This window comes from Alligator sinensis, unplaced genomic scaffold, assembly GCF_000455745.1.
Source record: "Alligator sinensis unplaced genomic scaffold, ASM45574v1 scaffold123_1, whole genome shotgun sequence".
Taxonomy (NCBI): Eukaryota; Metazoa; Chordata; order Crocodylia; family Alligatoridae; genus Alligator; species Alligator sinensis.
The window spans coordinates 2,956,012-2,977,411 of NW_005841985.1; the positions used below are offsets into that span (position 1 = coordinate 2,956,012).

The 21,400-nt window shown below is 41.9% G+C and overlaps 1 protein-coding gene across 5 annotated transcripts in view; it reads right to left on the reverse strand.

The window, feature by feature from the left end:
* The window catches only part of LOC102381386 (cAMP-specific 3',5'-cyclic phosphodiesterase 4D), a 431,023-nt gene that overhangs the window by 290,480 nt on the left and 119,143 nt on the right, over positions 1 to 21,400 (reverse strand). The window contains exon 1 of one of the 5 annotated variants that reach the window (XM_025201138.1): positions 7,590 to 7,735. The exons of the other annotated variants lie outside the window; for them this stretch is intronic. Coding sequence (XP_025056923.1) covers positions 7,590 to 7,609 — 20 coding nt within the window. The 5' untranslated portion in view covers positions 7,610 to 7,735. Of the gene's footprint in view, positions 1 to 7,589; positions 7,736 to 21,400 lie in introns of those variants that run through there. 5 annotated transcript variants of the gene reach the window in all.

Here is a 21,400-nt window from a genome sequence, read left to right on the forward strand (position 1 = left end):
TCCTGCTGCTATCTTTGGTGATGACAACAACAAAAGTAGAGTTACATTCTGTCTACAGAGTTCTCATACCAGACTAGTCTGATATTACATAAAACAGCTGAAATTATAGCTAATAAATGTATCATAATAATTTATAGCATCTAAAATGTATTCAACAATGATAATGTGCTTATATTTTTACAAACATTTTGAGTAAACTCTCACTATCCAAATCTTACTGACCCAAAATAAAGTTACCTGAAATGCCTAGAGAAGATGCAAGTTAAGCTTTGAAACAGGAAGGTTTGAATACCCACTTTTTTCCACTCTGTGTATAAGGGAACTGAACAGTTTTAGATCCCCAGTGTCCTTTGGATAGCCAATATTATATTATGTTTGACCTTGCTTATGTAAATGTACAACGGGTCTGTCCAAATTCTTCTATATGCTGGATTGATTCAATTAAAAAAATAGGCAGTTACCCACCACTTGACAGCATTAGTAATAAAAATAATTTCTCCATAAACATATAACCTGACAGAAATCTTATCTTAGGGCAAGTTACTGAGGGAGGACAAAGCTGCATTTAAAGTATCCCACTAGTCCACATTGACTGTTAAATGATCTACAGAAAGAAACTAACCTAGAAATGGATTTAATTCAAGCACAATAAAAATTGTAATATGTTTCAATTAAAACCCAACCAATGCGTATAGTTGCATGCAACTCTTAATTTTGCATTTTGACAACACTGTGAGAATTTATGTAATCTTGTCAAAGGTTTTTCCCTGTTCAAGATATACACATGCATCACTTAAAACACAGTCCAGGCTAAATGGGTAAGTAGAGCTTACCAAGATGATAATGACAGCAAAGCTTACATCTTTATTTCATTCATCTGAAGCAAGGGTTTGGTACAGTTCAGCAGCTTGTTGCTGATTACGACAGTGTAAAAGGACAAATTTTGGAAGAGGGGCAACAAGACCATCCATTCAAATTCTAAAAAGTACTTCCTCACAGCAAACTTCTTGATTCTTAACATATGCACCTTGAAAGAACAAAAGTCTCAATCTACCATGGTTTTAGGAAATCCACATTCAAAGTATGAATCTTAGATTATATTTAGCCAGAATTTAAACAAGACAAATTAGCAAATAATGTTAACTTTCCTACTTGCTGGATTAATTTTATACCTATTGTCCCTTTCTATTTCCTCCTACATTTCCTCCTTAATTGTAATTTTCAGAAAGAAACACTAGAATATAAATTAGATATTAAAATAGTTTAAACTAGTGGTAGAAAACATGCTTTTCCTAAAATATGGTAACCATTAGCTGTAATAAAAGTTTCTGAACTAGAACTGATTAATATCATTTTCTCTTCCCGATCTCTCTCACTTCCATAGTACTCAGTCTTGGGAGAACCATATGAACAGCATGCTAAAATTGTCTACACAAACATAAAGGTCATAACTTTTTCCTCTTCTGTTCATTTATAATCTAACAGAGTATGAGACACAAAAAGAAAACAAATATAAAGGTTAAACTCACCATGCAAAACAGAAAAGTGATAACCAATATTCAGCAATGTAACTGATTCCTATTTTATTGATGTCTAATTTATTTTCCAAAAAAACAAAAGCAAAGGTAATAGCAATAATGTCTTATGTATATAAGGATATAACAAAGACAATAAATGGATCCACCTTCTCTACAGTGATTTTTTTTTTCCCTCTTCAACCCAGTATTTGAGTCTCATAGGTAAGCAATACACAAATAGGCAGTAAGTCAACAAAATAGGCAGTAAGTCCTACCCTAGGCTTCAGAAAAGCAGACTTGGATTCATTCAGGGAACTCATTGGCAGGATCCCCTGAGAAGTCAGCCTGAGGGAGAAAGGAGTCCAGGATAGCAGGCTGTACTTGAAAGAAGCCTTACTGAACGTGCGGGAAGCGCAGGAAGACTAGCAAGCAGACCAGGTTGACTAAGCAGGGAACTCTTCAGTAAACTAAATTACAAAAAGAAAGCTTATAAGTAGAAACTAAAACAAATAACCAGCGAAGAACATAAAACCATTGCTCAGGCATGCAGGGATGAAGTCAGGAAGGCCAAAGCACAATTGGAGTTGCAGCTAGGAAGGGATGTGAAGGGTAACAAGAAGGGTTTCTACAAGTATGTTGGTAGCAAGAGGATGATCAGGGAAAGTGTGGGTCCCTTACTGAATGGGGGAAGAAACCTTGTGACAGAGGATGAAGAAAAGGCCGAAGTGCTCAATGCCTTTTTTGCCTCAGTCTTCACAGGCAAGGTCAATTCCAAGACTACTGCACCTGGCAGCACAGTTTGGGAAGGAGGTGAGCAACCCTCAGTGGTGAAAGAACAGGATAGGGACTACTTAGAAAAGCTGGATGTCTACAAATCCATCGGGCTAGATGGGATGCACCCAAGGCATTGAGGGCATTGGCTGATTTGACTGCAGAGCCATTGGCCATCATCTTTGAAAACTCATGGCAATCAAGAGAGGTCTTGGGTGATTGGAAAAGGGCAAACATAGTGCCCATATTTAAGAAAGGGAAAAAGGAAGAACCAGGGAGCCACAGATCAGTCAGCCTCACCTCAGTCCCTGGAAAAATCATGGAGCATATCCTCAAATAATCCATTTCTTAGCACTTGGAGGATAAGAAGGTGGTTAAGAACAGTCATCGTGGATTCACTAGGGGCAAGTCATGCCTGACCAACCTGATTGCCTTCTGTGATGAGATGACTGGCTCTGCAGATGTGGGGAGACTGGTGGATGTGGTGTACCTTGATTTTAGCAAGGCTTTTGATATGGTTTCCCACAGCATTCTCGCAGGCAAGCTGAGGAAATATAGGCTGGATGAATGGACTGTAAGGTGGACAGAAAAGTGGCTGGAGCATTTGGCTCAGAGAATAGTAATCAATAGCTCAATGTCTAGTTGGCAGCCAGTATCAAGTGGAGTGTCCCAGGGTTGGTCCTGGGGCCAGTTTTGTTCAATGTCTTCATCAACGACTTGGAAGATGGCATAGAGTGCATCCTCAGCAAGTCTGTAGATGACACCAAGCTGGAGGTAGCAGCAGATATGCTGGAGGGTAGGGCTAAGATTCAGTGACTTACAGAAATTGGAGGATTGGGCCAAAAGAAATCTCATAAGGTTCAACAAACACAAGTGCAAAGCCCTGCATTTAAGGGGGAACAATCCCATACACCAGTACAGGCTAGGGACTGACTGGCTGGGCAGCAGCTCTGCAGAAAATGACCTGGGGTTTACAGTGGACAATAAGCTGAATATGAACCAGCAGCATGCCCTTGTTGCAAAGAGGCTAATGGCATACTGGGCTGCATCAGTAGGATTGTTGCTAGTAGGTCAAGGGAAGTAATTATTCCCTTCTATTCAGCACTACTGAGGCCACATCTGGAGTACTGGGTTCAGTTTTGGGCCCCCCACTACAGAAAAGATGTGGACAAATTGTAGAGAGTCCAGTGGATGGCAACACAAATGGTGAGGGGGCTGGGGAACATGACTTATGAGGAAAGATTGAGGGAACTGGGCTTATTTTTTCTAGAGAAGACAGAGGGGATTTAATAGCAGCCTTCAACTGCTAAACTGTTCTCAGTAGTGGCAGATAACAGAACAAGGAGCAATAGTCTCAAGTTGCAGGAAGGGAAGTTCAGGTTGGATATTAGGAAGAAAGTTTTCACTAGGAGGGTAGTAAAACACTGGAACAGGTTACCCAGAGAGGTTGTGGAAGCTCTGTCCTTGGAGGTTTTCAAAACCCAGCTAGACAAAGCTTTGGCTGGGATGATCTAGTTGGGGGATGGTCCTGCTTTGAGCAGGGGGTTGGACTAGACGACCTTCTGAGGTCCCTTCCAACCTTACCTTTTTATGAATCTATATCAGCATTATTCAGAAGCAGGCAAAAAATAAGGGGCTTTTTAAAGTCCTTCAGATGATAGTATTATGTCTTTTAACAGCTGGGACTCTTCCCCTTTAACTGTGACAAACTACTGGCTGGAAAGGTAGTCTACTTTCAACATAATTTGCACTTATGCAGAAATATTTTAGCAACTCTTGAAGAAAAGGCCTTCCCTTCCTTTATGTAGAGACATTTTACAGTTGTGTTGTTATTGTTTAATCTATCAGAGATTTATGCCAAAAAATCCAAGCAAAGTTTCACTATTCATATAAAGTCATGGTTTCTCACAGTCACAGTTGTATCATGTAGCAAGTCTCCCTGAAGTCAATGTCTCCAACTGTTCTACAGGTAACGTAACTCCATTTACTTAGTTCTCTCCTCCCATAATTTCATTCTATACTATTTCTCATTCTTTGCTTCCAACATATCTTCTATTCTAATTTTTCTCTTTGTCCATTTCCTTAACTTTTGGCTTCACACCTTTTTTGTTATACCTGGATCAGCTGATATATTACAATTCTGGAATAGACCTTGGGGATGTTGGTTGTATCCATGTTGGTCTAAGGACACAGGCAGACAAGGTTCTTTGGGTAAATATGATATCTTTTATTAGACCAACTAATTTAGTTGGACACACAAAAAAAGTGGTACACCATTGATTAATCCAGTCTGCTGGACTGTGTTAATCAGTGCGCTCCAGCAGCCTCCATGTCAAATCTATTCAGCGTCCCCGCACTTCCAAATGTCAGTGGGGGCACTTGAACTAAAGCTCATTTGATGTCAAATAAGCTTTAGTTCAAGTGCCCCACTGCTATTTTGAAGCATGGAAGGCTGAATACACGTGACACTGCAGGAGCTTTAATTAGAGTGGCTCTCTCCCTCCACCCTAGACCACGTTTATAGATATCCTTAGATTGTAAGTCTGATATCTTGATGCATTCTTTTCTGTCTCAGTTCTCTCTTTAACATGAGAACAAAATCAAACATGAAGGTAGCAAGCCCAAGCACTTTCCCTCTAGAGCTGTCTCCATTCTTTGTATACTTTTTGTGAATGCTTTGAGCATTATAGGATGAAAAAGGCATCTTCTGTGTCAGTGCAAACAGAAGAATATAGTGAAAAGAGCATTAGGGTAAAAAGAGAAAAAGAAAGAAGGGAGAAGAAGGATAAATCCAATTCAAAGAATACATTTGGGCATAGAAAAAAGTACCTCAAATTATTTCCCTGCACTAATTTACACCACCTCACATATTTAACACTTGAAGATTAACACTAGATTGGGGTGGTTATACTGGAATAACCAATTTAAATAATGATAAACAGAATAATAAACAGTGGTTTAAAAAAAACCAAAACAACTATCTTGGTTCCAATCCCTAATAGTTTATGGTACCAAGGGAGGCCAAAGCAGTTTGAAGACTTGATTCAATGATATACCATTTTTTTTTGGTCTCAAGAAATGTGCTTTTATTGTAAATCTCGAGTACCCAGGGTCGTGAAATTATACAAGAAACCCAGGTTTAATTTTAAATAAGAGTTCATTTTTAGCCCTCATAATTGCAGAAGAAAGCTTGAAAATGTGAAAGAGAAATTTAGAAGAGAAAAATGAATCTTTCAACATTTTATTTTTTTGGTTCCTGGTTTTGGGGGACCATCTTATTTGTGAACATTGTTGGTTGTACTACAACCTCTCAGTGAAGAAGGATACAGATGAGCCAATTTTATGAATCCCCCAGACTATAGACTTATATGATAGGATGCACAGCAGATTGTAAGATACACCACAGGCACAAAAGCATCAGATTCTGTACTCAAATATTTATGTGAAAAGAAGCCAGCAATTAACCATTGCAGCATCTCTGCCTAAGAGCATGGGGATACAGTAAGGGGCATATGCTTGGCAGCACTTCATAGTGTCTTATGACTCTGTAGAGAAAATATTTTGTATTTCAAAAAAAGGTTAGAGATGATGTTATTCCTGAGATCTTGCTAATTCTAGCTACTTGTCATCCCTCTTGAGCTTTTATATAAGACTGGAGTAAGGATTCCAGGATGCCCATAACTTTTGTTCTTTGTTAGGGTGAACAGAGATAATTTTACATGTCATAAAAACGGGGGAGGTTTTTTGAGGTGAATTTCTAATGAGCAGACATTCAGGCAAGTACAAGAAGCAAAGTTCAGTGGCTCTGGGGGAGGCTCAGGTGTTCAAATTCCCTCTACAGTTATGTTAGGCAGGATGCTTATATTTCCCCTCTCTCTAGGCCAGGGGTTGCCAATCCACGGTTCCGGAGCCACATTTGGCTCTTCAGAACATAATATGAGTCTCCTTGAATCTTTGCACAAGCACACGATGACCAGCTTCCATAGACTGCCCGCAGTGAGCACATTACTCAGTTTGGACTCGGAAGTTGGGATTCCAGAGCTGTCGGTTGATCACCCCCACTTTAGGGCTAGGGACAGAAATTACACAGAGACCAGTACAAGTAATCAGAAACCTGTTTAAATCTGTAACACAACAGAAGTTCAGTGCATGTAAACCACTTTAAAAAATGGCCAAAACCAGTTTAAGATAAACTTCAATGGACGTAGAACCAAAGTTAACTGATTCAGGTTAAATTTGTTTATTAAACTTCTGCCCCAGCTCCTCTCCAGATTCAAGTTAACCCACAGTCCTCCAGCATCCCAGGATGCTTTGCATCTCCCCCACAAACTTCCCTTTGTGGGATGGGCAAACTAGCATTGGCTCAAGCTGTCTGCTCCAGCCAGGCAGGGAGGCATGCTCTAATTCCCCCTGGCTTCTGGCTTTGGCCACTACAGGCATGTGACTGCATTTCCAGAATCAAAAGTGTATGTCTTTTTACTTGCTTATTGGTTCAAATTTACACAGCTTAGACTAACCTGCAAAAATTGAATCAATTCAGCCTTGCGCTTTTTGACTGTCTGTACTTAGCCTAGAAGACTAAACAATCTGGCTGCCCCAGTACCATCTATCTTGGTGCCACTTCTGCCTGATAGAGGGAGAAACTTCACTCTGACATCAGTTCAAGGCTCTGGACCTTGCGATACAGTCAGCAACTTGAGATCACTTGCAAACCAGAAACTACTACCTTAGAACAAATTCACCTTTCAGGGATTCACAACTTTTGTCCCACAGGCCTGCTTTGCACTCAATACCCAATTTGGGCAGTATGGCCCCAGGAGATTTTGTACCTTAGCCTTAAATGATGAGTAAACCTGGCTTAAAAATCTTTGTTCTTTAATTTTTCATTTTTATGTAACATCTAGAAACTTGTTTCTAAAGCCTTGGGACCTGCAAATGCATAAAGTTATCTTTTCATGCTTGAATAATGTCATAAGGTGAATGAGACTATGCAGGCATGAGAAGTTCCTTGTATACAAGTAACATATATGCACACATGCCGTAACAGCACCAATGTGTACAGAACAATACTTTAAAAATACTTCATGTTCTCCTTACTAAATTGGTGATGTTTGTATACAAACTCTAACAGCAATTTTCAAAACAGTACAGGGGATTTGCCACTAATCTTCCATTAATTAATTAAATCTCATGCACTGTTAGAAAATCTCATTCCATATGTTTGGGGCATATGGCCTCAACTGTGTGAGCTAAGTCAAAGAAGAAGCTAAAAAGACTCTTTCTTACAAGGATACTTTTTACCTTAGTGATGTTCTGCACATGTGTAGATGTCCATCATACCACTCAACTGGCAGCACTGAGACCTATTGGATATTTCCAAATGCAAGATAATGTTGCTTGTGGGGCCTGAACAGTTACCCAATATCTGGAGCCCTGTTGGGTTGTTTCTATTAGGTGGAGAAAATGAAAGACAGAAGACCACTGTATTCTTGCTCAGAAATCCAAACCTGCATTTTTAGTGACCACTGTGCCTCAAAACAGTTTCCTAGCTTTATTCTAACACCAATCACTGCTTCTACTGCTTTTTGACAGTTTTGTCTTTTTTCTGACACTCAGAGCTGTAGCAAATGAAACCCCTTATTCTTGTATTTGTAATCTTTTTAGCAAAACCTCTCTAACAACATGGCTTAGCTTTTAATTAGTTTTGCCATGCAGTGGCTTGCTGTCGATGGTAGCTTCCAACTGTTCTAGCTACAGCCTATGGATGAGCCTGTGTAGCAGGCCCCCCTAAGTGCTAGTCTACAGAAACAATTCTCTTTGGTTCAACGAATGGCAGCTAATGCTTTTAGTTCTGGAATTCCCTCACTACAGAAGAGGTTATTTCTTTGTTCTAGCTTACATGAAATATGGTTAAAATGTCAGATTTTACTATGAATGTTACTGATCTAAATAGATCAAAAACAGAGACAGAAGCAATTAACATCTTCCATTTTAACATTATTTTATAATTCAGCCACCACCACCCTTGGTTCAGAACTGTACTGAAATGAGCTGTTGCTTCCATTAGGCAAAGCATAAATCACTAGTAACAATATATACATGTGTGTGTGTGTAAATTCCTGTTTCCAAAAAATGTTAACCATGGAAAGAAAAAAAAAAGAAAAACCAAAATTAGAAACCTAGAACATTATATTTATTCAGAAATCTGTATTCTGCAAAACAAATAAAAAGAAAGGTTGATGAATATCCCAAGCAATTGGGTCTCACCTGTCTATATATACACATGGCTGAGCTAAATGAGACCCTATGCTCAAATAAGTGGTACATTTCTATTAGTTTATACTCCCCATCCCCTTTAAAGAAGTTCTTTTACAAACTGAAAATATGAAATCATCACATTCATGATAGATATCTACCCATTTAAGATATCAAAATAGCTAGCTCACAAAACCACTTCTTTCATTGCAAAAACTATTCCCCTCTATGTTTTCATTAATCTGGATAGCTCATTATAGTATGTTGGTTTCTAGATATTCATCATGTCAGGACAAGCATGAGCCGGAAGTAATTCAATTAACATGACTTGACATCTGTCCTGACTGCAGAAAAATTGCATTTAAACTAGCTGGTATAAGATTTTTTTTTGCTTCTAGCAAGGAGCTGAACTGTCTCACTCTTTCAACTGAAAAGCTACAGCTTCACTTAGTCCTATTTTCTCCTTGCACATCAACAGTCCAAGGAAATATGTAAATCTACACAGTGAACCATTTAAAACAGCACTCAAAAAGGGAGATCCATATCTTCACAATTTCTTTCCCATTTCAATCCATCTAGTATGACAAGCACTAGTGCAGGCTGTCAAGTACAACAAACTATTCATTTGCTTGAATTAATTCATAGCAAATGATAGGCTTTGTATTTTATTTTTGCTTGACAAGGATACAGTATTAGTATTTACAGAACTTATACTTACAGTATTATACAGAAGTTACACTTACTTCACATAAGCATGCAGAAAGTGCTCTACAGCTGTAACCAAACAGATGGTCAGGGAACATAAAGTGTTGTAAAAATGGCAGATCCCACTCTAAGATAACCCTGGATGGATGCGGTATCAGACTTCAGTGCTGTAGGTCAGAGTGCCATAATGAACATCTGTACCACATCCCATTGCAACTCATGTTAGGTCACATTCCATCAGCAATCCATGGGGCTTTGCAGCACCCCACTCACCCCTGCCTCCCAGTGCAGTGCTCTAGCCTCAGCCAGAGCTCATGCAGTCTGCTCGAGTGCTAGGCTGGCCTGGCCCCAAAGCTCTGTGACCAGAGATGGCAAAGCCTCTGTTTTCAAGCCCCACACCCGTTCTCTCTGACCAGGTATGAACCACTGGCTGGTGTTATCACTCAGTATAAGGATCCCATCTACCTCAGCTGGGCATTTGTAAAGATTGCAGCTTTAAGTGCTGTACTGCTTGCTGGACACTACATTCACACAAGGAGCTGTTCAAGATGTTCACCTTGTACAGTGTTGTTTTGAAGTGTCCATATTAAGATCTCAGTCTGTTCAGCTTGATCCACCCTTCTCTATCCAAGTCATGCCCAACAGGGGCTTTTTTGGTGCTGGTATAAAATACTGTAGGAACAGATTTCAGACCAGATTACTCTGATTATTTCATTTCCAGTCATCCTACCCCATATCTAAATTTAATGCAACACACAAGGCCACACTACCCAGCCTGCCAGGCTTTCCACAGGGGAGTGGTTAGGGTCTGTCTTCTTACGTTTCTTGGTCTGATAATCTGTGTGTGCATAAATTGTGCAGCCTGTTATGAGTCTCAGTGCACTGTTAAGTACAGTGTTGAACATTTTAGTGCAACAACTTTATTGGTATATGCTCCAGCTAACCTGCTGGACTGTATATCATTGCAAGTGTTGTGGCTCTGAGCACTTTGAAGTTGGCACCACATGTCAAGCTGGCTAAACATGTTAAGGCAGCTACCCATGCAGAGACTTTACTGCTGACCTTCTGAATGTGACATTTATAGGTGAGAAAATGGCCTAATGCGACTCCTTGGTAAGTTGAGGTATGCTCATGGGGAAGGATATTGTTACCTGCTCCGATATTCGACACACCAATTGTCCACATGGAAGACTAATGATACTGATGCTTTCCACTGACCTCGTTCCTCTCAAACATGTCCACCTTCCCCCCAACTTCCATGCCACTAACAAGCCAGAGGCACCAGATTTATGGTTCCACTCAATGAGACTGACAACTGGCCACCCCATCCCCCAGGGTCACGTTGCTTTCCTGAGGCCAACACATTGATGTGGAACCACTTCATGCAAAACGGCACCCAAACAGACCCTGAAAGACACTGAAAGCTTTTTTTGAGCCCCACAGCTGAGGTGCAACCAACACAGTTGCAACTGTGGGTTTATCCTGGCATGTTTCCGGGTGCCATTTGGTAGAGCACCACTATAGGTAAGGTACAGTGGGAAATAGGAATTCTCCCTAGCAACCTCCTCCCCCCAGCTCCCTCTCTCCTTCTCCTCTCAGAGAAGGATCATCCCTCCAGGCCCATGGAGGCCCATGATCTGGCTCATGGGAGTGCCCAACCTGTGGTCCAAGGAGCCAGGAAGGTGATCAGTGGGGCTTGCTCTGGGAAGCAGCACTGGGGGAGGGGAAGGGGACCAGGCTGCCCAAGACCCACTGTCAGGGCCAGCACTGACTCAGCCTACACTCCAGGGTCAATTCACTACCCCAGTCACTGGCGAGCACCAGTGTAAGGTCAAGGCCCCAAAGAGTTTCCAGGCCAGTCCTGGAAAGGCACAGGAGTGCTCTGAAAGGAAGGGTGGAGGGGTGAGGCCCATCACCCCATCCAGCCAGACCACTCTGGCCCTGGGTCCCGCTCCAGGGGAACAGTGCAGCCTCTGTAAGGATAAGTAGCCCTCTGGGCTCTGGTCAGTAGTGGCGTGAGAAACGGGCTGTATTCAATTCGGATTTGGCCCGAATTGGGGACAGTGATTCGATTAATTGATTCAGATCAGTTTCCCCAGTGTGATTTGGCTGAATCTGAAGATTCGATGCTGATTCAGAGAATCAGAGATTCGGCCATAGACACAGCTTTAAATGTTTTGTCTACATACCTTGAGGTACCAGGCATGGTATGGTGAGGCAGATGGAGCGTCCCACAGGGAGCTCCCCAGTGTACTCGGCAGCAGACCCAGAAGGCACCAGTCACTAAGCACGGAGAGAGCAGGGGGACCCTCCACGCGCTCCCTGACAGACCTGGAAGTGGAGCAGAAGTGCTTCTGGTCCACTTCTGGGTCTGCTGCCAAGCACAGTGAGCAGCCCCCCATGCTCCTGTAGGACACTCCATCCACCTCACCATCACAGCATTCACAAGCTGCCTGGTACCTTGAGGTATGTAGAAAAAACATTTAAAGCTGTGCCTATATCCAAATCGCTGAATCTTTATGAGTCTCTCCAAATCAATTTGGAAGGCTCCGATTTGATTCGGAGAGATTAAACGATCTCCAGATTTGATTTGGATTCAGAGATTCGGCCACCCAATCAGGCTGGATTGAATCAGGGGCTGAACCTTCGCACAACCCTACTGGTCAGAGTAGGCAACGTTCCACAGGTTTTCTTTATTAGGCGCACAAAAAGTTTGGCAGCTGCAGCATGTAATTAAAACCAAGGGGCATCAGTTTCACACACAGCATTCCCCCTGCTACCCCGAGATTTCATGTTTGTTAAGTTGAGCCCTCATGGCTACCCACTCCCCTTCCCCACTCAGCTTCATAACCACCAAATGCAGCCAGGGTCTTCCCCACTCTCTCAATGTTAACTGAGTAGAAGGTGCCAAGTTCCAGAGCAGGCAACATTGCACGTTTTTTAATAGATGCACTAAAAGTTTTGCAGGTTCTACATTTCTATTTTTGTACAAAACGAGACAAGTCTTTCTCTTGCTGCATTCGCTTGCAGTCCCAGTATGTGTCCCTAGAGGAGGGTTGGAGAGGGAGAGGGAAGGGGGACAATGGCCAGGCAGTCTGGGTTGCAGGCAGCAGTGCCTGTGGTGCAATGCCAGAGGATTCTGGGTCTGGAGAGCCATAGTCTAGTGCCATGGCAGGGACACTCTAAGCCTTCCAGCCCTGTGTACCCAGGGAGGGCTCCCAGTCCATATCAGTGAGAAGCTACTGAGCCAGGGCTCTGTGGATCCAGACAGCCTGCCACTGTGTGGGGCTGGGACTACCAGCATCGGCAGGAGGATGAATACAGGCATTTGGGACACACCCACACACATGCAGACACATGTGAACAGAACCCTGAAGTCCAGGGCACATGCACATGCACACACACATGCACACAACCCAGGGGTGCCTACACATGAGTTGGGAGGCTACTCTGATGTGCTGCAATTCCAGTGTGTTGGAGCAGACTTGGTTAACTGAGTCTGCTGGAGTGTGGCAATTACTGCACTCCAACCAGCCTCCGTATCTCATGCATCAGTGTTGCTGTGCTTCAAAAATGGCAGCTCCAGTGCTTGAAGTAAAGCTCATTCGATGAGCTTAGGTAGTGCACCCCCACTGCCACATTGAAATGCAGGGATGCCAATACGTGAGATGCTCCTGGCACTTTAATTAGAGCAGCTCTCAGAGCCACTCTAATTAAAACTCCTCCCCCACTCCTGGAGCACATGTAAAAACACCCCAAGTGTCTTAAACACACACACACACCCCCCAGGCACCCAAGGCGTGCGTGCACGCACACACTCACACAGAGCTATTTGTCACTGCTCAGGAGTTTTTGGCAGCCCAGGAAACCTGTGGGGCATGCCTGGTGGTGGGCAACAGCTCTTCCTACCTGCTAGGCTTGGCCCATGCAAGCAGGGTCTGAACCCTTTCCCCACCCCTTCAAGGGCTAACGTGTGTTCCACTTGCTCCCGGCTCAACCTTGGGCGATTAGAATAAAGCTCAAAATTTTTAGCACTTCTGCCTACAGCTGTTGAATGCCTGTACTTTGCAACTGTAGAGACTATGGCTTTACACATCTCAGTAAAAGAAGGCCTCCAGATTTTTGATGCTTAAAAGCAGTAGGTCCACCAGTAAGCACTGTGTGGAAATTTTTGCATAGAAACTGAAGAGAAAACCACAAAAATCCATTTCATCACTAACAAAAATGAACACTGCATGAAAGGATACATTCAGATTTTGCTAGGATATTTGCATAGCCTGTATCTGAAGACACTTATGTTTAATATCCTTTCAGTAGTTCAAAGAGCAAAGGAGCTCAGATAATACCGTACACTTACAGCACTGAGTGGAACATCCCGTCTCACTAATGCCGTTTTCATTCCTGTGTGTTGCTTTGGAATGTCAACACCCACAAACTCATTTAGGTGACCTTGAATGGTAGGACATCTCCTTCTGCTTGTCAATTAAGAGCTTGTGAATATTACTCAAACAATATTTCTTTCATTAAAAACAAAAAGCTATCCTTTTAAAAAGTCTCTGTGTGTGCACCCAGAGAATACAATCATAGATTAAAACAAGCTGAAACAGATATCTGCAAAGTCTTCATTTACTGGCATTCTGTCAACAGTGCTCTTTTGCAAGTAAGGGCTATGTTCTACTGAAGTAAGAATTAAAGTAGTAAAAATTAAATTAAAGTATTAAAAGAATTAAAATACTAAAAAAGTATTAAAGAACTAAAAATCAACCATGGCAGTGCTGGTTTGGAAACAAGGTGAAGGAAATCTTGCAGTAAACAGGATTGTGACAAATGTGCAGTTAATATGTAAAAATGTTATGAATACTGAAATATCACAATGTTATGAACACTGCATGTAAACAAGGCTAGCAAGAGGTTATTGTATACTGGGCTTTATATACTGGCTATGTAACTGCATCGGCACAATTTATCTGGGGAGAAGTTGGATTTTATTATATTCTTATAATTCTTACTTCAGTAGAACTTAGCTCCTAGTTACACAAAGCCTGAGGAGGAATGTATCTGATGGAACCGAAGGGGGTCAGAAGTGTAGTTGTTCACCTGCTGACTGACAGTGTTGTTATCAGTGGGAGTAAATGAATAGATTTTAAAAACAAAAGACTTTGCCTGATAAGAGTCATGTTAGGAAAAATTGTAAAATTTTTCAAACCTAGTGCACAGGATAGTAGTACTCAGGCTGTGTTTACTTGTGCTTCCTTCTCACTGCTAGTTTCTGTGAGAACATTCCAGTGAGTAATGCCATAGATTCCCTACCCCTATTCCCAGCATGTGGGCTTCCAAAATTCTGTGTAATAAAGTACGGTTCTACTGGATTGAGGAAAGAGGGGGGGTGCTGTAAATTTCTACCAGATTCTGTTCACCTCTGGTTTCACTAGCAGAGGGGCACATATATAATAATTTAAACAAAATATATATATAAAAGACAAGAAGTACAGTTTTACTGGACAAACAGGATTTAGAAAGGAATGCAAACAACAAAGTCAGATGTCAAGAGCATAAATAAATGTATTATAGGACCTATAAAAGGAAATACATTTAGAATATTCCCACATGACTCCAAATATATTTATTAAAAGCCTAAACAGGCTAGCTGCATCAGTCATCTTTTTATTTATTATTTACACAGTGATAGTACCCAAAGAGTGCTAGGTGCTTTCCTTGGAAGGTGCACTTACTCATGTCACTAAACACAGATGAACTTTAAATCCTAAAAGTAATGTAAGGAAAGGACTCATGTATAGTAGAACCTAGACAATTCTCTTATTGCTTATCTTCCTACTCAACTGTGGGTACAGACATGCCGCAGATTACTATAATGATACTGTGAAGTAATTTACTTTATATTTTACTCCAGAGTAATTTCCTTCATACTGGGTACATCTACACATGCATATTGATGGGAAGCAATAAGCTACAGTGCATATTGCACCAGAGTTTATTGTTCTTGGGTGCCACATTTACACTTGCTCCCAGGACTGCAGGACATTGAGCCGGGTTCAAGCAGCCCCGGCTGCAAGGGGTCCAGGGGTTCAGCCTGCCAGCAAAGGGCTGCTCCGACCTGGTTCAAAGTGCTGCAAAGGGGCTGGTTGGGGCAAGAGGGGCTTCAGTGTGAGGACTAGCTGGCAGGCAGCCCCCAAACTGAAGTACTCTTATGCACAGCAATGCACATGACCTGTGCACACACCTGACCTGGCTGGCTGGGCCACGAAAAAAACTCCACAGCAGGATAGTACTTGTATTTACAGGTACTAACCTGCTGCAGAGTTTGTTCATTACCTGCAACCTAAAAGGGCCTCATGTAGATGTTGAGATGTTTACTGCAGAGCTATTTAGGTCAGCATTTCCCAACTGGTGTGTTGTGGCACACTAGTGTGCTGCGAGGCACATCCAGGGGTGCCATGGAATTTTTTAATTTTTGGCCCTCTGCCTTCTGCTACCATGGACACAGACAGACAGACGGCATGGCTCCAACCAGTGATTTGCATCCACACACTGTGTTCACCACCGCCCCCCCTCCGCTCTGCATTTGGCCGCTGTGTCATGGGATGGGAGAGGCCCAGGAAGTGTGCTGCCAGAACCAAAAGGTAGGGAAGCGCTGATTTAGGCAACTCCACAGTTAACATCTTGGGCACCTACACACAAGCCTAATGCCTACCCTGACATGAGCTAAATAGCACACATCAGAGCAGACTCGTAGAATCATAGAAAATTAAGGTTGGAAAGGACTTCAGGAGGTCATCTAGTCCAACCCCCTGTTCAAAGCAGGACCATCCCTAACTAGATCATCCCAGCCAGGGATTTGTCTAGCTGGATCTTAAAAAACCTCCAAGGAGGGACATTCTACAACCTCTCCAGTGTTTTACTACCCTCCTAGTTTTATTACCCTCCCTTGTTAATTAGCGTTTTCCAGCAGCCTTGGTGTCTCAGGTATTCAGTGTCCCCACACTTCAAAATGGCAGCGGGGGTACTTTAACTAAAGTTCATTCGATGAGCTTTAGTTATAAAGTGCCCCCACTGTCATTTTGAAGCTCAGGACACCAAATACATGAGATGTCATAAGTGTTTGAGCCTCTCTACTTGAAGCACTCCCCCACCCCCAGAGCATGTGGGAAGACACCCTCTGTGTAGACTTGCCCAATAAGGACTAGACATTGGATCAGCTCTCCCAAGCTAGCCGCTCACAGTCAGCACTATTCTAGCATCCGACCACTAAGTACAGAAAACCTGGTTTGCATTACATGAACAGAAACCAAGAGGGGAAACTGACTATGGAAGAGGACATACAGCATGGTCTACACAATAACTTACACACATAATGAAACCATTACAAATGTTTCAAGAGAGAACTTTACCCTGAATTGGACAGCTTTACTATGTTGTTCTAGTATTCTGAGAATTCTCTAGCTGCAGCACAAATATCCAAAATATTGGATATCTCTAGCTGCAGCTAATATCCAAAATATTAGCAATTTACAATGAAAAACATTTTTTTCCTGTGATTCTGCTTTGCCAAGCTCTACACTTTAGGAAGTAATTCTAAGTCAATCAGCCTACCTGTCTGACATAGTCAAGATAAGTCTTAAAGAAGCATAGTTTGTACTTGGAAGCAGTTTTTCCTTCATCCCTTAATGCCACTGTTGTGAAGACGTTCCAGTATCAAAAGTAATATATTGTGTCAAAAGAAGAAACATTATCTATGTTATTTACAAGAAACATCAGATAACGTGTATAAAAACAGCTAATAAAACATATTTATTTCTATTAAGAAAAGGCAAAAAATATTTTAGAGTAAATAATAAAAATAAGCTCTGCCAGTATTAAACAGGGCTATAAGGCTAAGTGGTGATCACTGACACTTTTTGCCACCTGACTCCTGATTTTTAAATGCTTGTGCTTTACAATACCATATTTCAGCCAGCCAGACAGAGAAGTCCAAAAGCAATTTATTTAATGGAGCAGGCAAAAACTAATATAATTTTGAATTAGGAGGTAACATAACAGATACTGGTGTTAAAGTATCACAATACATCCTTTTATTTATCTACTTTGAGGCTACTTTCTTTCATTGCATTGTTTTCTGCTTCTAGTAACAATGAAGTTAATACATTTCTGAAATAAAATTGATTCTGTTATTCCTGAATTTTTCTTTCTTGTCTCTCATACTTTGACCACTTACATTTTCTCTTTCTTAGCAGCTCTTTTCAAATGCAGTTTTGCTCACAAGCAGCATTTTCTAGAACTAAAATTTAAAGTATACATTTAAAATGAATGTTAGTATTTCAGGGATATTGAGTATGCGCAACATTTTAAGTGGGATTTAACTTAATTTTTATGATCTTTGCCTATTGTGAGTATAAACATACACAGACTCCCTCCCTGCTTTACAAACTGTTGGACTCCGTGTTAGCAAAACTCAAGAAGTAGCTATTTGGTTCCGCATGGACACTATCCCTCATTGCTCACAAAGAGCTGTTGACAGATTCAACTGGCTCATAGTTTGAACTACCCTGAAACAGTTAGTTAGTTTTGGATGACAGAGGCAATGAAAGTGCTAAGCACTCTCTTTATTACCATTACGGTAAAAGCTGAGTTATGTGGCACCTTACAAGCCAGCATGCTCTGTTAACCGGCATGCCGGCTTGTAAGGGAAAAGTGAAACCAGAAATGCCCACCGTGGCACTTCCAGTTTTGCAGACCTCCCGGCCTGGGGGAAAGCAGCCTGTGCTGCCAAGCCCCCACAGCCTAGGACATAGCAGCCTGCGTGGGTCCTCCCTCCCTGTCCCTCGGGGCTGATGGGAAGGGCGGTGATGTGGCGGGAGGGGCAGCAATGCACCGGGAGGGGCGGTGGCACCTCAGATGTGGCAGGAAACGCAGCGGCCTGAACAGGCAAAGACACCTGTTCAAGTCGCTCAGTTATCCGGCACATTTTGTTATCTGGCACCCTCCATTCCCCGTGGGTGCCAGATAACAAAACTTTTACTGTATTATCATTATAAACTGCTTTGGAATGCAACAAAAAAATAAAAAATAAAAAAGGATTATATTGCACTCCTTTTCCCTCCAGGTCCCCATGCCAAGTTCAATTCATAATTTAACTTGAGGATTTCCATGTCTTTGTCCTTTATTCTTTTCTTTTCTTTTCTTTTCTTTTTTGTCTTGATAGAGGTTTCATGTGCTATGTTATGTTTCGGGTTATTCAGACCATGTCATACAAATCTTTCATAAACAACTTCAGTATAAAGGGCCAGAATGTGCCAACTTCTTTCATGAAGGAATGGAAGGCATCTTCTTTACCCTTTGCATTGCATAAACAGAGGTCAGCCTTGCTAACAATGTTCACTGTTACCCAATGGACAGAAAAAAGTTACACCACCCGCACCCTTTGTACCAGCCAAGAGGGCAGACTGGCCTTGGCAGGGAATGCTAGCTGATCCTATTGGGAGCTCCAGGAGGCCCAGTGCTTTTTGGAATTTTTGCATGGATGGTAGTACTGGACATGTCCCAGTGTGAGGCCATGCTAGCTCATAAGCATTATGTGGCCCAGTGGCAGGGATGCGTATTGTCAATATTTCTAATGTGTATTTAATAACTTGCAAATTCATGTTTGGCACATGAGAGGTTTGGGATGGCAGCACAAGAATAAACACACACATTTTTTCGATGATCCCTCCCAGAAACTGCAAGAATTGTGACAGCAAAATTTGAGCCTTTCCTTTTGGGCTCATCATAGCAGTATAAGTCTGCCAGGAAGTACGGATAGGATATGTCTATGTTTTGAAACAGTGTTCTGGTAACATTGTATTCTGTTTTTCTAAACTGACACTATAAATAAATAAACCATCTGTGTTATATTAATATCCCCTTGTATATAAACAATAAGCAACATTATGAATTGTTTCAGTTTCCCAATTTTGACTGTAAGCCGATTGCAGTGTTTCACTTCGGTTTTTCCCCTTGCCTTTTATACGATGCTTAGCCAAGTTGCTCAAAAGCCAGAACTGGGAACTTACTCCAAATTCAGACAAAAAGTCCAAACATGCTACGTATTAAAAGATGTTGTCATGCATTGGGATATGTAGTCTAAAGTGGGAGACAGTTCCTAGGTTTTCAAATATGAATGCCAACAACCAGTCATGGTGAGTCAGGATGCTGAGATGAATGTCAATCTGACCTGAAAGGAAACATCCCATTTGATTTTCCTAGTGGAACATAGAAGGAAAAAACTGCAAACTCAGCATTTTCCTACAAAAAAATGTTGATTTTGTTGAAACCTAGTAATTCACTGAAAAGCTATTTGAGCAGAAGAAAACCCAATCAACTGAAGTGCTGAGCATATTTACAGAACTGAATGGTAACTTATTTCACCCTTATTGTTTGTGTGAAAAAGCCCAACATAGACCCAACTCTTTTCCTCGCTCTTGAAGAAGCCACTTTTAGCAATGCTTTAAGCATTTGCCATTTGAAGACTAAATAAATGCAGCTTGTCACACTGGAAACTGAAGATGGAAAAGATGAGGAGACAATGTTGCTAATTCTCCTAATAATGGGTTTTTTTTCTTAGAGATCTAACCTTGAAATCAAGCTATTTCTTGAAAATCTCAAATGTAATTTAACTTTCATACATTCCCATGGGGTAATTTCCTACCCCAGATGCATATTTTGTGCAGTATCTTAAAGTTAATTCATGCTAAAAAAAATTATTTTTAGGACATTATCGTTGGCACCACAGTGCACAATATCCCCAAAGAACAGCCAGCTTACTTGAATGGTTTGCTCTGTGGATGAAAAACTGCCCAGGGTAACATGTTGCCCCAGGTGTGAATGTGTTTTTCCAGATGGGATAACAACTCACCCCAAGCCCATGTTAATGCATTGGGGTAACTTGTTACCCCAATGAAATTTCTGTATAAATGACAGGCCTACACCTGTTTGGCTACTTTGGGTGGATGCATCTGAAAAGGTCAGCATTCATTCACACCTCATTAATGTCCACTTCAGTTATCCATGGTAACTAATGGATGGCCATTCTCCACTTTTGCAGAAGATGTGGTAATCCCTTTTGCTAGCCACTTTGTTTGCAGGCTGCAAGGTCATCAAAACACCCTGCCTTTTGCCAACCCCCCTCCCCAAACACTTTGTCACGCCCAAATCCACCTCCGCTCTCTTTTCTCATGGCAAAACTCCACCTCACTTGCCCCTTTCAAAACATACAGGCTAGTTTGCCCTACCTTTGTTGGAAATGAGGACAAGGAGCAAAGGACAGCAGAGAAGAAATAGAACAACATCATACTGCAATATAGTGTATACTATGGAGTCCCCTCCAACGGTAAGGGCTTGACACCCCCTATGTCCTTTTTAGCTGCTCTCATTAAGCCCCTGCATGTGTGGTTTCCAAACAGCATCCACCTGCATTTGGCTTGCCTGCAAAGGGTGAATGCTGGTCTCTGGCTTTTGTGCCCAAGAGGAGAGGATGCCACCTGCACTACCATAAGGCAGGGCAGAATTGCTTCTGAGACAGCATAGGTGGACAGGCTTGTCTTTGATTGTTATTTATATACATTCGGCAATAATAATTTTTTTGTTTTTTCTGCAGTTCAGGATCAGAAGGCAGTGCATATTCAGTGTGAAGCCTGTCTTGCACAGGTAAATGGGGATGACAGCAATACATCCACTGATGAAATCTTATCCGAAGGCAGTGAGAATGCTGACTTTGTTCCAGACATGGGGGATTGTTCAGAGCAAGAAGACCATGCGTCTATGGAAGCTTCATCCAGCTCAGATGAGGAGGAGTTGGTGCCACAAGCAGAAGTGATGTCAACACTTCCAGTGGGAAAGGGAAAAGGACCAGCCCAGGGCCACCATGGAAGACCAGGGAGAGCTACAGCAGGATGTAGAGCAGAACCACTGCCACCACCCCCAGAAAACATTGCAGATGATGAAACCTTTAGAGGAAGGAATGGCAGAGTGTGGAAAAAAGTCCACAGCTAATACATCATTGGAGAACAGCCAAGGACATAGTCCCTGAAAGTGCTGGGCCAACTAGAGAAAGTAATAAAGGCACAGTGGTGGAAATGTCTCACCTGTTTCTCTCACAA